This window comes from Dermacentor albipictus, chromosome 2 (assembly GCF_038994185.2).
Source record: "Dermacentor albipictus isolate Rhodes 1998 colony chromosome 2, USDA_Dalb.pri_finalv2, whole genome shotgun sequence".
Classification (NCBI taxonomy): domain Eukaryota; kingdom Metazoa; phylum Arthropoda; class Arachnida; order Ixodida; family Ixodidae; genus Dermacentor; species Dermacentor albipictus.
The window spans coordinates 172104150-172118110 of NC_091822.1; the positions used below are offsets into that span (position 1 = coordinate 172104150).

General features: G+C 46.8%; 2 protein-coding genes across 8 annotated transcripts in view; one reads left to right on the forward strand and one right to left on the reverse strand.

Annotated features, from left to right (window-relative positions):
• LOC139056301 (uncharacterized) overlaps nt 1-13961 on the reverse strand; it is a 447952-nt gene that overhangs the window by 115544 nt on the left and 318447 nt on the right. For 6 of the 7 annotated variants that reach the window (XR_011512262.1, XM_070534439.1, XM_070534436.1 and 3 more), the window contains one exon: nt 3760-3826. The exons of the other annotated variant lie outside the window; for it this stretch is intronic. Coding sequence is in view for 5 of the 6 variants with exons in the window: in XM_070534439.1 (XP_070390540.1) it covers nt 3760-3826 (67 nt within the window). In the remaining variant the exon portion in view is untranslated. The remainder of the gene's footprint in view (nt 1-3759; nt 3827-13961) is intronic. 7 annotated transcript variants of the gene reach the window in all.
• LOC135900880 (carotenoid-cleaving dioxygenase, mitochondrial-like) overlaps nt 1-13961 on the forward strand; it is a 119447-nt gene that overhangs the window by 77834 nt on the left and 27652 nt on the right. The gene's annotated exons all lie outside the window — the stretch shown is intronic.

Sequence of the window (13961 nt, forward strand, 5' to 3'; positions counted from 1 at the left end):
TTGACATTCGGTAAGTCCAGCTTGATACCTAAGTATAGGGACACATATCAGTGCTGCCAACGTTCCAGCCGTTGCTTTCACGAACACACGTCGTTTATAAGGAGGAATTCAGCAGCATCCCGATCGGATAGCGCACGCTCTGTAGCCTCCGCTGCGCTGCACGCATCTACTGAGACGTCGCACGGAAGAAAGGTGGTCCTGCGTCCGCTTTCTTTTCCGCCCCACTGATTCAGCGTTAATTACACTCATCGATCGGTACGACCTCGCTCATTAATCGGCGTCGCGGTGGGACCACACGAGTAAGTCCTGCGCCTGCGCAAGCGATGCAGCTCGGGCAGGAAGCGCCAGCGTGAATCTTGCCCGAGCAGACTGTTGTATGCGCTTGACGTCCGCCAAAGTTTTCTAGTAGCTTCTCGAAGTTCGTGTCAATGTGCAAGGTGCGTGGCACGAAGTGCGCCGGAATGCAGATTCCGTGCAATAGTTGGCTCACATTCTTCGCCTCTCTCAACGGGGCCGTAGCAACGGTACGCATTCACAGCGAGATGGCCTAGCTTTGAACGCGCAGCTTTCCCGGTATGTCCATCGTCACTGCCAGTGCACGTAATGGCAAAGTGGCGGCCGGACGGGCTACCAGCCCCATACTCGGACATGGAACGTGCCCAACCGTGTGCTGCACCCTTCTTGAATTTACTTTACGGCCCTTGTGAATGGGCGGACAAACGCTTCCAGCTTTATATATTGCTTGAACGTTTCCTTTTTTTTTTTCGCTAGGACAGGACGGAAAACAGGAAATGGGATTCACCCCAAGCCACCTATGGTTTCCTTCGGAATTCGTACAGACAGTTCTCGGCAAGTGTGAACCACAGATACGTAATTCATTGGCTTTAAGGCCAGAATACATGGAGCGAATATGCGACGAATAGTCGGCGTTCGACGCCCGGCGGCGTACGCGCGACGCGCGGCGGCGGAGAAATCGTCGTTCGCCGCCGATCCAGCTGGCGTAGAAAAGTTCGTCGGGCGGCGACGATACCGAAAGCGGCAAACGAGCGGCGCCCCAAAGCGAGCCAATCAGGTCTCACTATCCGCCCCGACTTCCGGCTAGGCTTCCCCGCTTGTCCGTGTATCCCGATGCCGCTCTATCGTTCACGCCGGTCTCCTGCTTTTCGTACTCATGGCATCCAAAGCGGTTAATAAGTTAATAACAGCCATGGTTAGACAAGCTCACGTGCGCTACTTTCGGGTCTGCTTGCTTCGGCCGCGCGCGCGTTGAGCCACAGTACAGAGCCGCGGAGTTGGAGGTGCCGAAAGTTGTTTACCCGCCAAGTGTTGCCACAACGCATAGCATCGCCGCTTTCTTTAAACTATATCGGCACATGAATCTCTCAAACACATAAAAAAACACTAGAAATCATTTCCAAACAAAATTTTACGCGTTTTTAGAGTGTTCCGCAATTCAAAAGCGATAATAGTTGTCGTTAAAGTTCTTTTTTGGTGTCATGTGTTTCACTACAGCGCATTTGCCTCGTCTATATTTGAAGTAGTGGCTTAGCGCGAATCAAACTGCCTAGCCACACCGATAACAACGCAGCGACTCACCGGCGGCGGCCGCCGTGTCTTCGTTCTATGTAGCGCAGCACGACGAACATACGGCGTCGCGGAGCGGCAGATTTTCTGCCGCCCGAACTTCGTCGTGAAAGTTCGCTCCATGTATTCTGGCCTTAAGGGCTACATCACGTCTGTGGCACTACTGTAGCCGGAGATCTTGCATCGGTCTGTCTCCTCTGAGCGCGCTTTCAAAAGAAAGCGAGTAGCTTGCCAAAGTTCTCCTTTCTTGTCCCGTGTTCTGGCTCAAAACCAACAAATCGTGATTGCTGCCTGTCATTCAGCGTTGGCCGAAGACATTTAGCTAGCAAGTTCGTACTCGAGGCCAAAACTCAGCAAGAAAATATATATACATGTATTTTTTACAGCGACGCTGTCTGTGACTAGAATCCCGAGATTTTTTTTTTTTTTGCGTTTGTCACATGGACAGAAAACCTAGTGGGCCGATCCCGGGATAGTGTGCCAGGAGCAATAGCTCATGCCTCCGTAAGGCAGAGGCGTTAAGCGAACATACAGCGCAACCTTCCTTTCAATATGAAACGCGCAAATAAACATAAATTAACTGGCAATTACGGTACTTCTTTATGCGATATTTGAGCGCAGCTGCGTACGTGTCTTCATTTCGCGATATATTCGCTGGCGCGGACAATCTGTCTCTCGTGCGGCAGGCTGCGGAGCCCGCTTCGTGGAAGAATTTGGCCTCTCTTACCTGAACGATCCGATTCCACCAACTTTACCGCACACGGGTCATGCATTGATTTAACTTTGACCAAAAACATTTCTCAAATAAGATCGGAAAGCATCTGCATGTAACATAGCGACCACAAAGCAGTTATAGCAGTAACTTCAAGGTAATAAATAAAATAAACGTTCTGTAAACTACACTGAACCGTGTGCTTGTGCAATACATCACTTTGAAGAGCAATATGCGTAATGGGCGCACATCGTGGGTTCAGTGTTGGACAAGTTGCCCTCCGTTAGGCGCAACACACCTACAGCTTCACTTACCACCACCTTCCTATAAATGCATTGGCGGTGATAATATTTTTGGTACGTTTTCTATAGGCAATACTCATCAATAAAAGGTCAAGTATGGAAGCCACTCTACTTACCCTCTATTACATACTGCCGCGACGTTCAGCTTTTCACGCGGTTTCGCGAAAGCGTCACCGAAGAAAGCCCTTGTAGGAGCAAGCATACAGTACAGGTACGAAGGTGTAGCGTCACTTTGACAGCACATGTGAAGGCACGAGTGGCTGTATGGCGCGCCGTTGCTGAGCACGAGGTCGCGGGTTGGAATCCCGGCTCAGATTGAGGTCTAACCCGGCCGCGGCGGTTGCATTTTGATGAGAGAGAAATGCAGAAATGTTCGTGTACGTAGATTCGGGCGCACGTGAAAGAACCACAGATGCTAGAAATTGGTACGGAGTCCCTCACATACGACATGCTCCATAATGAGATCCTAGTTTTGACCCGTAAAACTCCAGTATTTATTTTAGATAACTTAAGAAGCAATCAGAAGTTCTCCGCCACGGCCTCTCTCGTAGTCCACGCGTCGATTTGAGGTGTTAACATTCGGAATTTCTTTTCGATATTTTATGCAGACTGCCTTTTCGAAAAATTCTTTCTCCTGCCGGTTGTTGTGCGGAGTGATAGCCGCTTCTATAAAAAAATATTAGTTTCGCAACCGAAAGAAAGAAAAAGAAAATGACTAGACTTCGAGCAATTAGGTCGCTCTGATCTCGAAGTAAAACGAGAAATTCACCATTCCGTTCACCACCGCTCATCATTACCACCTCAACTAATGGACATTTTTTCCACTGAAGCGTACAGAGAAGAGATTAACGAAAAAAAAAAAAACTTAGAAGTGCCGCTAAGGGGAGTGAGGTGTTGAGTTTTGTAATTTGGTTCCGTTGATGAAGACAAATTGAGAGCGTTCGGTCAACTGCCAAACCCGATTACGATCGCATGAGCACATCAGCTGGTGCAAGCGTGTCGCAAATGCAATAACTGCGGACGTAGTTGAAGGCATACGCGTACGAGAAACGAGTGGTCAAATGGAATTGAAGCTAGGCTGACCTCGATATTTTTTTTCTTTTTCTTTTACACCCAGGCCTGAAAAAAACGCATGCCGTAAAGATTCCAAACTATACTTACGTTGTACTGCTCTGACGCCTGAGCCACGATGTCGCTACATTGGGGCATTGCGACATGAGCCCCCTACCTAAAGTTGTAAAGAAAAAAAGAAAGAAAAACATACTTTCATTATTTATTTTAAAGCTGCAATTTGACATAGTCTCGTTGCAAAATGAAAATTATCGAGGTTTACAGTAAAGAAAGTCGCTGCTGATGACTTCGCGAGGCGAAATTGTGGAGTGCTGCAGCTACGATCAACTTTCACCGTTTATTGCGTCGATAAAATTGAGGGCTTATTTTGTGGCAGTGACTGAGCAGAACTGTTGACACCACGGCCGGTAAAAGTAAACCAAACTTGTCTGGTACGCTGTGTGCGCGACGTATACACGACATAAACGTATGCTCCCCTGAGCAACACCATACGGACCTGGAATTCCGCGATAAAAACGGTTTTCTCCTCCGCATAAAGCTTGGACTTGAACAGCGCTGAAAGCCTTCCAGTGCACTCGTCAGTTTCAGTTTGCGCGCCTGAATTACGAATAAACTCAGTCTTTTACGGCCAGCCACTGGTTCGTATACTTTTGTTCATGGGTATGCGTGTACTATATTGGTAATCAGCTAGTTTAAAGAAAAGAAAAAAAGAAAATTAGTTTGCATGAAAGACAGCTTATCTATAGTTACCAGCCTAATGTGGTGACTACTTGTAAAAAAAAAAATGTGATCACTCGAAATCTCAGCATGAAGCAACTCTACCGACGCGAAAGTAGGCGTCCTTTCTCGCGGTGACCCTGCATTGGTACTTTCCTTATACGAACTACTCGGCCAAACTCTATACCTTTCCAAATCCTCACGGGCTTTTCTTCGCGCTAAGCTCCTTTGACGGCTATAGATGCGTTGATCCTCGAGGGAGTGCTTTATCCGCGACGGCCGATTCTTTTTCTTGACACGCCCGGACTTTCGCAGCGAGAGCGGCGTCGCTCGTCTTGGTGTCAAAGCAGTGAAAACGAAACTACCCCCACAGGGTTTACTATGCAAAGCTCTAGATCTTGGTTCCATGGTATTCGAACGGTAAGAAGGTCCGCAGATAATGCTGTCCTCTTGACCTCTCCGGTCTAGCTTCGTTTTATCGGAGCTTAAGCGGAGCAAACGGAGACATGCGCCACGAAATAGGGGCGCACCCGCAGTTCGGCGTGCCTGTCCTTATTTTGTGTGTGCGCCCCGTGTCGTGTTTTCTAGCACTTTGTTGTTTCTGCCGTTGCTATGTTTTTTTTTTCTAAATGCGTGAAGCAGTAATGTCCCACGCAACGGGATTTTAGCGTAACACTCTAGCGTAATAACGTTGTGTAGAGGCTAAAGTGCAGCGCTCTCTATAAATCGTTCTCACAGGCAGGCTAAAATAGATACAGAAATAATGCTTATGAATTTCGCAACGAACCTTCGTGGTTATTGTTATCATTATCGCGCCGTTGTCTTCCTTGTGGTTGTTGTGCCGTTAAGTGCTTTGCAATGTAAATCACATAGTCTGCCACTTTTATTTAGTACACGGCTTTAAATAACATATTGGTTCTCTGTTTAAGCCATCGTAACTGCTACGTAGTTTACTCCAAGGGCATGAAAGAGTCTCATCGCATGGAATTAAGATAGCTGTCTCCGTTCCTTTGCCCGTTCCAACATCGACGGCGGTTACAGGGTTTGTCGAAACTGACCTATCTTCACCAGCGCCAGCATGTTTACGCGCAAAGACTTAATTTTTCAAAGTTTCTTGTTTTTGTTCCGCAAATACAAGGGAGCATCCTAGCGGTGCCAGATGTTATCGGTCACTGAATAAAGACTTCTAGAGGACACTTGCAATTCATTCCAACTAATACCCCTGTCACACGGCACGTGTAATGTCATTGGCAGCGAATGATATAACGTCTTAAAGTCATTATTGTTGCTCATACGCGGGCATAGTGAATGAAAATCACGGCTAATGGCATTCGCCCATTGAATTAGTTCCCTGAACTCATAGAGTTTCTCACTATAACACCTAGAGGGTAACCTGGCGCCACCGTCTAGGGAGTTTCTTAAGGGGACACCGTGCCGTCATGGGAATGACGGTATATGTGTCTGCGAGGCTCGTGTTGGCTGGTGTTGTAAGAGGCTTCGTCTAAAACGTGGATATGGCTACGCAAATAACGCGTTCTCAAAGTAAAATCTTCATAAAATGTTTCCATTCACGCATATTACATCTTTACTCACCCACGATGCATGACCAAGCGAAGAAAAGCAAGAACAGACGACCAACTGTTTCAAAGCGAGCGCGAACCTTGTCGTCAGTCCTCCAACTTTAGCGGCCCGCTGATACTTTTTACGTAACATGTAGTCGTACACACAATAACAAGTTATCATAGTTAACAAAGCATGTTTTCGCGTAATAATAAAGCTAAAACAGCTTTTCACGTGCTGTTCTAGTAGAAAATGAATCATTATGACAGACGGAACGGTACTTGCCAAGCGCGTCTTCAAGGTGTCCTGTCTCTACGAGAACGATGCCAATCCGAATCCACAATATACCGGCATTCCCATGCATACCACAGCGCAGCAGCGCCAGATTTCCCTCTAGGTAATGTAGTGAGAAATTCTATGCCTGAACTCATGCAAGCGCGACTTATGTAATCTCGACGACAGGGGCTTGGCAAAAAATTACGAAATCGATAATTTAAAACGAAATATAATCAAAGTAAAGGTTGTCATAGTTGCTGTTATGAGCTTTTTAAACCTCCTTATGACGTAGAATGCGATAGTTGAAGTGGTTTGTGCAGCTATATTCTTGTTCCCAGTCGCCGAATCGACGCTAGCACTTGTTGTCGGCCATGTTTACAAACGCTCGTCCGCTTTTTTTTTTTCATTTCTGCATATTGTTTTCTAAGTTGTGCCACGCTAAAGCCTATCCGCCAACCCACGGAAGCCAACTCTGCAGCTTCGTCAGCGGAGAATGAGAAGCGAAAAGTGCACTGGACCGACGGCGAGGCGCGCGCGCTGCAAAAAGTGTGGGAAGATCACCTCACCGATTTGCGCAGGGCGAAGCGCAACCTGAAATTATACATGTCGATTGCCGACTACTACCTGCGTGCTGATAAACATCGCCATCATTTGCGAATGGTATTCAGTATACCCGCGTAGACAGAGAGCGCGAGACCGCAGAGACATTCGCTATGGATGTCATTTACTGTGAATGACATTGCACGTGCCGTGTGACAGAGGTATTAATTTCAGCTCACGGCTATATTTCAGTTTCAAAGACACAAGAAAAGGTGCTTGTTGATTGCACCTCACATTCATGACTCGCGACCATGTTACTGCTCACAAACAGTCATACGCTGTTTTTCTTCTCTGTGGCCCTTGTAACTTTCCCTATGCGCATTGGCCATAAGAATGGAATGACAAATCTATACATGGGTGTAAGGAATTTAGAAAATGTAGAAACGGATTCGTGACTCGGGTAAAAGAAAAAGAAAAAAAAATCACCGACGATCACTGTACTCCTAATACGAAATCTGAGTGCAGTTCTATGGGTGTTTTCATTTAGTGATGTATTGACTGGTGCGGACAATCTGTTTCGTGCGGCACGTTGAAAACGGAGCGCAATGTGGCGCGGCTGCCTCGCTAAAGATCGCGAGAAGCAGCGCGTGGGTGACGCGTGGGTGCGACTCGCAGCAGCCGTCGCAGACAGACCTCCGCTCATGCAGCGCTTTGTTTGCATACATGCGACGCGCGCTACTCTGGCGCCATCTCGTAACCATCGTCGCCGCAGTGCACACCTTGCGCGGCACTACACTCTTCTTCTCGTGCTTTCGCCCTAGCTTCCTCCTCCGCTCTCTTCTTCATGCTTCCGCTGCACCCTCCTCCTCTGCTTTCGCCTTCCCGCTCTAGTCGCTCTCGCCGCATTTTTCATCTCGCGTTGCGCTCCGCGTTCGCTCTTTCATTCGCTGCTCTCGTTCGCTCTGTTACGCCGGGAACGGCGACTCTCTACGCAGGAACGGTTGCCCAGGAGCGGCGCTTTAATATAGTTTCTTATCGCCGGTTCACATTGACATAGAGTACCGAACCAGTGCACCTCTGGAGGCGTGTTTGATCTAACCGGACATCTTTTTTCTACCTCATGGCACTTTCATTTCGTTATTTTGTATGGTTCAGAAATCGATTGAGGACGCCATAACTGTCTTAAATCGAGTTTTCCTGTTTGCCATCAACAAAAAACGTAAAAAATAAAACCTAACTAGCGCGCCGATGTAAGCTTCACATTTAGAAACGCTCGTGAAAATTATTGTCTTCTTTACTCGCTCTGTTGTTTCAGAGCGTCCCAACTACCGCTATTTCAACTCACCGCCAGCACTAAGGTTTTGTTAGTTACATTTTTTGTTTTCTTTGATTTTTTTTTTCGCTATGATAGAGCAGCAAAGGCGAGCTATGTTGGGTTCGCTAGCCCCTCGGGTATTTCAACTTCTGTAACTAAAGAAACTGAGAGTAACGAACGAAAAGAACTGAGACGGAATACAATGGAAAGAACCACCAAGGGAGTCATTCTAGAGCTTGGAGCATAAACACACATCGCCGAGCTCAGTAGCCCCCCCCCCCCCCCCATCCCCCCGCTCCCCTCCCTTCCTGTTTTTGGTTGTGTGCTTGTTTCCCAAGTCTTCAATGTTTTCATCTCTGGGGCTTCTTCGTGCCGCGTAGTAATAGTCTAGTCCAGCCTCATGGGGGCGCTCAGGAGCGCTTGGATGCAGCAGAATCACCGGGTACAGGCTCCAAGCCCGGGACGAAGGGAGGCCACGGTCTACTTACGCCCAATTTGCAGCGTTCAGCGACGCGCCCTTGCCCAACACTGGCGAGAAGCCAAGTACACGCACTCGTTCGTCACGTTTCATCGGCTTCAGCAAACTACACGCACCCTCGGCCTTGGAAAAAAACTGTAGGCGTTGGCATGACCCCCCTTGAAATGAAAATATAAGAGAAACTACTACGGAATGCCTCTAGAGTACGCTTTATCTTCGCGGAAAGTGTCTATGCTATTCGTAAGTGAACCTGTATTTGTACCATGCTCCTTTTTTTTTTTTACTCCAGGTGCATTCATCTCGAATGCTTCCGCTTCTAATGCGACGCTCTAGTAGTCAGCTACAATGTCGATTTGGTACGACGGCCATAGGTCTGCCTGACAAGCTTGTTTAATTCGAAAGCAATGTATTCATTTGTGTCTAAGCTGTGACTTTTCTTTCAGTCGTCTTACTTCAACACAAGCATTATTAAAGGAATTCGTTGGCATTCACTCAAACACATCATCCAGACAAAGAATCACACCTCGCTCATGCGATGTTTTCGTGCGTGACGAAGAAACAGATTGTGCTACTCGTATAACTGATGCTAGCCGCTACTGTAGCCATCGTAAGCCCAGATAACGCCACCAAGAGTGCTTCTCTGCCATGTGAACTCCAGCATTGTGGACAGACGAGGAAGTTGGTTGACATTCTTTGCTTACGGCGAAAAAGAGACGTCTGCAGACGCGACAGAAACACACAGCGCGCGCGTTAACAACTGACATATTATTAAGTAAAACAGAGCGTAACTACAAAAGGCCAACCCGCAAGAGCATACACTCAACGGAAGGAACGTTCCAGTAAATATATTTCACCCTCAAGAAGAGAAAGAAAAGGGACTGAGCCGAAATCACCAAAGTTACAGTTATGCAAGTCTTCTTTATCGCGTGCTCTCTGACTTTATGTCTTGTTGTATGCCCCCTCAAAGGAAGGCTTGAAGCCCAGCCACGTGACCTGAGATGAGTAGACAGATGCAAGCAGCTTGAACCTTGAAAATTGCCACGGTTTGTCGCAACGTTTCATTGCAAAAAGAAAATAAATAAATAAAAGGTATCGCGTACGAGACGTATAGTCAAAGTGTTTTACAGTCACAAAGGTGTAAAAAGTTACGACGTCAATCGACAAGGTTTCGTTTGAGGCGTGACAAAGCAAAATGACAAAAAAGTAAGAAACATAGATAAGAGCCCCCGGAAACGCCATCAAAAACGCGGAATTCACGTACCGCAGAAGCAAAGATCAAATGGAACGACTCAAAGGGAATGTTTGCGTTAATGTTGCGACTGAAGCCGCTTAAGCGGTTATCGTAACGCTGGAACGTCGCAGTCGAGAGCAAAAATCTCCTGACCGTCATATTCACTGAACGTTCCCATCTCGAGGACCGCGCCGCGCACCAGCGCTTAATGGTCGAGGAGAGTGGTGCACTTCAGGCTTTGCGTGTCCACGCTGACGAGCTTTGACTTTCCTTTTTTCGGACGCATGCTGATACAGACGTTTCCGTTCACAGCTCAGAACCACTCAAACGCCCAATGATTGCTTGCGAATATAGAAACACAAATCGCAGAGTAGACTTTCGCTTGCTTCGCAGTTTGGGCATGTTAATTTTTGCTTATTTGGTTTTCTTCTTTTCTTTATATATTCTCCGCGGCAAACCCAAATTGCTTGCTTCGGGCGGGGAAATGGCGGCGCTCAGCAGGCTTTTTCTTTTTTTTTTCTGCAATTCATTTCTCTAGATGCTTCTATATACGGTTTCATAAGTCATACTCATGTAGTGTTCATTTTAGCTTTTCGTTTAACCGTTCAACATTACGGCCCGTATGTGGCGTAATGTTAACTACACACTTGTTGAAGGGACACTAAATAGAAACACCAAATCAATTTAGACGGGTAAAATATTCTGTCAGAATTTTAGTTTCGTCAATTAGGCGACAAAAAGTTGATTGCTTGTAGAGGAAAAAAATCACACATTTACACTTTATTTTTTTTTTAAATTCTGCTTGCGTCACTGGTACATCAGTGTGACACCACATATTTCGCTGCCTTGTCCCATATTTGTACAATTGTGGTGCAATAAAATTCTGTAAACTTGTTAAATGCAGTTTTTGACTCCTTTACTATGCAATTCGTATTTACGGAAAAAAAAAAAAATCAGGCGTGAAATCCATGACGTCGCCGTTTATTGGGGCGGCAACTTCGGGCGTGCGTGTGTAGGTGTTTGCGCGCTTGTGCGTGTGCGCGCTTGTGCGTGTGCGCGCTTGTGCACGTATGCCCGTGTTCATGTGCGTGCGTGTGTCTAATCATAGGTTCCATATATTCGCTCTTCTCGCAAAATAACATGTAACTACATACGCTAGCATAACCCACCTTAAATAATAATAATTAAAAAAGCATTCGGTACGTCCTATCAGGGTCGTTACAAGGGTTTTCGCCTTCTTGCATGTGATGCCAACGGACGGTGTGAAATGTAAAATGAATCATGGTCATACAGACGCCGTCAGACTAAGAAAAAAAACAAGGAAAAAAATAAACAAGAGCGATGAGTGTTGCGCATTGATGCATTTGAGGGAGAGAATATTGGCAATTGAGTTAAAGGCGCCACGAAAACCGATCTCCGCTATCTGCCTTCGGTTGAAAACTAGGTGTAGCAACTCGGTTGAAAGCAAATCGATGTAGCCAGTTAGAGATGGCAAAAATATACTATAAACTACACGAATTGCCAAAGTGCGCTAAGTATGAGTCGCACACGTGGCGTTGATGAGTAAACAAACGTCGGGCTGCAGGACGCGTCTGCAAAACGACACATTTGCTGACCTCGTTCGGTCTGCTCCGTTCGCGACGCAATGGCGCGGACGAAAAAGCTGCATCGCGGGCAATGAACGTCGACGCTGTCGCCGAAAGGAAAAAAAAAGCAAACGGAAATGGGTTCGCTACTAACCATAACAACAACTCCGTACATATCGGAGAAGAAGAAAGCAGAAGGAAGTTTCAGGGACAAGCAGTAGGAATAACGCAAGAAAGAAACAGGGGAACGGGGCCATTTCAGGAAATGAGAAAGGTCACCGAGAAGTGCTTGGCTTGGCTTCACGGGGCTGTAGCCTCGGGGGAACCAGAGAAAGAAGATCGTGACGGTAGAACAGACGGCGCCGTGTGGCGACGCACTTGAGCTGAAGCCAAAGCCACTGAGGGTGGACACAAAGCTCGGATTTTCTCCCTGCACTTGAAATAGAGAAACAAATGTCTTCTGGAACACCCTCCTTCGCTCCGTAAGGCCGACGCAAACGTAAACAGAAGACCACTGGCCGTCTCGCTAGCAGACGTGCGAGTCCGTATTTCTCGTTAAAGAGGGAACTCTACTCCAGACGAAAAGAAAACAAAACCCTCGGTAAACACGAAAGTGTGAAGGACATCTAGAACAACGAAAAAGGATAAAGTAAATGAGACGTGGCTATAGAAGGCGTGGAAGCCCCTGTGTCCGGGCTTAGGTCATAAATCGCCAGACGAGGTGAAAAGTAGGGGTGATATGTTCTGACGCCACGGCAAGAAGCAAGAGGCACAGCAAGAAGCCCTTACGGCAGCACTCCCTGAATCACCATAGGGACCTCTTTTTCTTCACGTAAGAGTGAGTGCTTCTTGAGATCTGTGAATGCGATTACAAGTAGGTTGCGCCAGACAAATAAACGAAATTTCACCAAAGCGAAAGCTAATGCCAATTACGAAAGGTAATTGGCCGTAATCTAGGGCAATTCAATAGAAAGCTACGCTGTTTGTACGAGGTTTCCCCACGTGGAAGAAATATGTATACGGTATGCTGTTAGTAACGTAATTGCAGTGTTTATTTTTTAGAATGGATGTTAGAACAGATGGTGGAGCCTTCTGAGGACGAGATCGCTGATTGGTCGCGGCAAGTTATTTGTGTAACCCTCTGCAAGGACCCATGATATATTGCAACAAATAATTGCATCTGAGATTCCGCTGCCATTTATGAGCTCGCCATCTTTGTAATGTACACTTTGTAAATGAGCGCGTTAATATCAGATTGTGCTGACATATTCTGTTTCACGTCTGGGAATTTGATGGTGCTTTTGCCTGACGTTACAATGGACAGCTGCGGATTAGCGTTGACCATCTATAGAGATCCTGAGCGCGCAGAAAAGTCCCGAATGCTTGGACGTCTTTTTTTTTTGTGTGTGTGTGTGTGTGTCTTTGTCTTTGCATTCCTATGCCGTCAGACTGCGGCCTTCGTGGCTTTGGATCGAATGCGCGACCATATGCTCAGCTGTGGGCAGTTTTAACGCATGACACATGGCAATGTTACAATAATAAGACCATAAATCAATGTTTTGAATGTCAAGACGTCAGTATAGAAAATGATATTCACCTTATTGCGATTCTATTTTCCGTTTGATGTCGATGGTTTATAAAGGTAAAAAAATACTAGGCTGAGAGACTTGGGAAAATTTGTACAAGTTCACCGGCGTCGTACTGCGCCACACGTGGCGTTATAGCAACGCAAGAATTCAGTTATTAGCCGGTTATATTATAAGTGACACTAACAGTTGTACGCTGGTGTCCCTCCCTTAAGGTCACAATAACGCCGTAACGTATGCCGGTTAGTGGCTATTCCGAGTTAACGTGTTGAAGCACTGCGTAATACCGTGATAAAGTTTTGAAATGCACGAACGGCTGTTGATCTGAGGCTGTAGTGTTCCGTTGAGGCAAGGAAAGGAACTTGTCTTAAGAGAAGTAGTACAATCTAATAAGGAAGCTCTCGTCTCAAAGGCATATAAAAGCAAGGCGCAGGAGGACCTCGCTTGTGAAAACAAACTCGCTGGCTTCTCTTCTTGCATTCCCAGCGGACATGCACCCTTCGACGGGAAACTCCTTCGTTGCCATGGAATCCTCTCCCCCTCTCCCTGTCCCCCTCTCTCTATTTCCCATCGGCGTCTCTGCGCACACGTTGGGTTCGGCATCAAAACACACGGTGATGAGGGAGGCTGCGGCAAAGAGGCTACAAAGCTGGGGCAGATAAATTCAGATGCAGAAAAGAAGCCCTTACGCGATGTTTTGGTAGCGGCAAACGTGATCAACGTGCCCGCGAAAACTGTTTCGGGAGAATGGTTTTTCGTGTGGGGGATGAAGCCGGAAGCACGGGCTTTGTGCACGATGCGTTGCGGCGGGCTTCCCTCGCTCGCCAGGATGTGCCCTAAACGCCCACTTTCTTAAAGGGACAGACATCCGCTCAGAATATGAATCGAGCTGACTCCGCTGATGGAAAGGTTGCCTGTAGTGCTGGCTAAAACGAGCGCTGTTTGCTTTGCATTAAACGTTTATACGTTCCTTAAACTTTTAATGAAGAATTTTATATATATA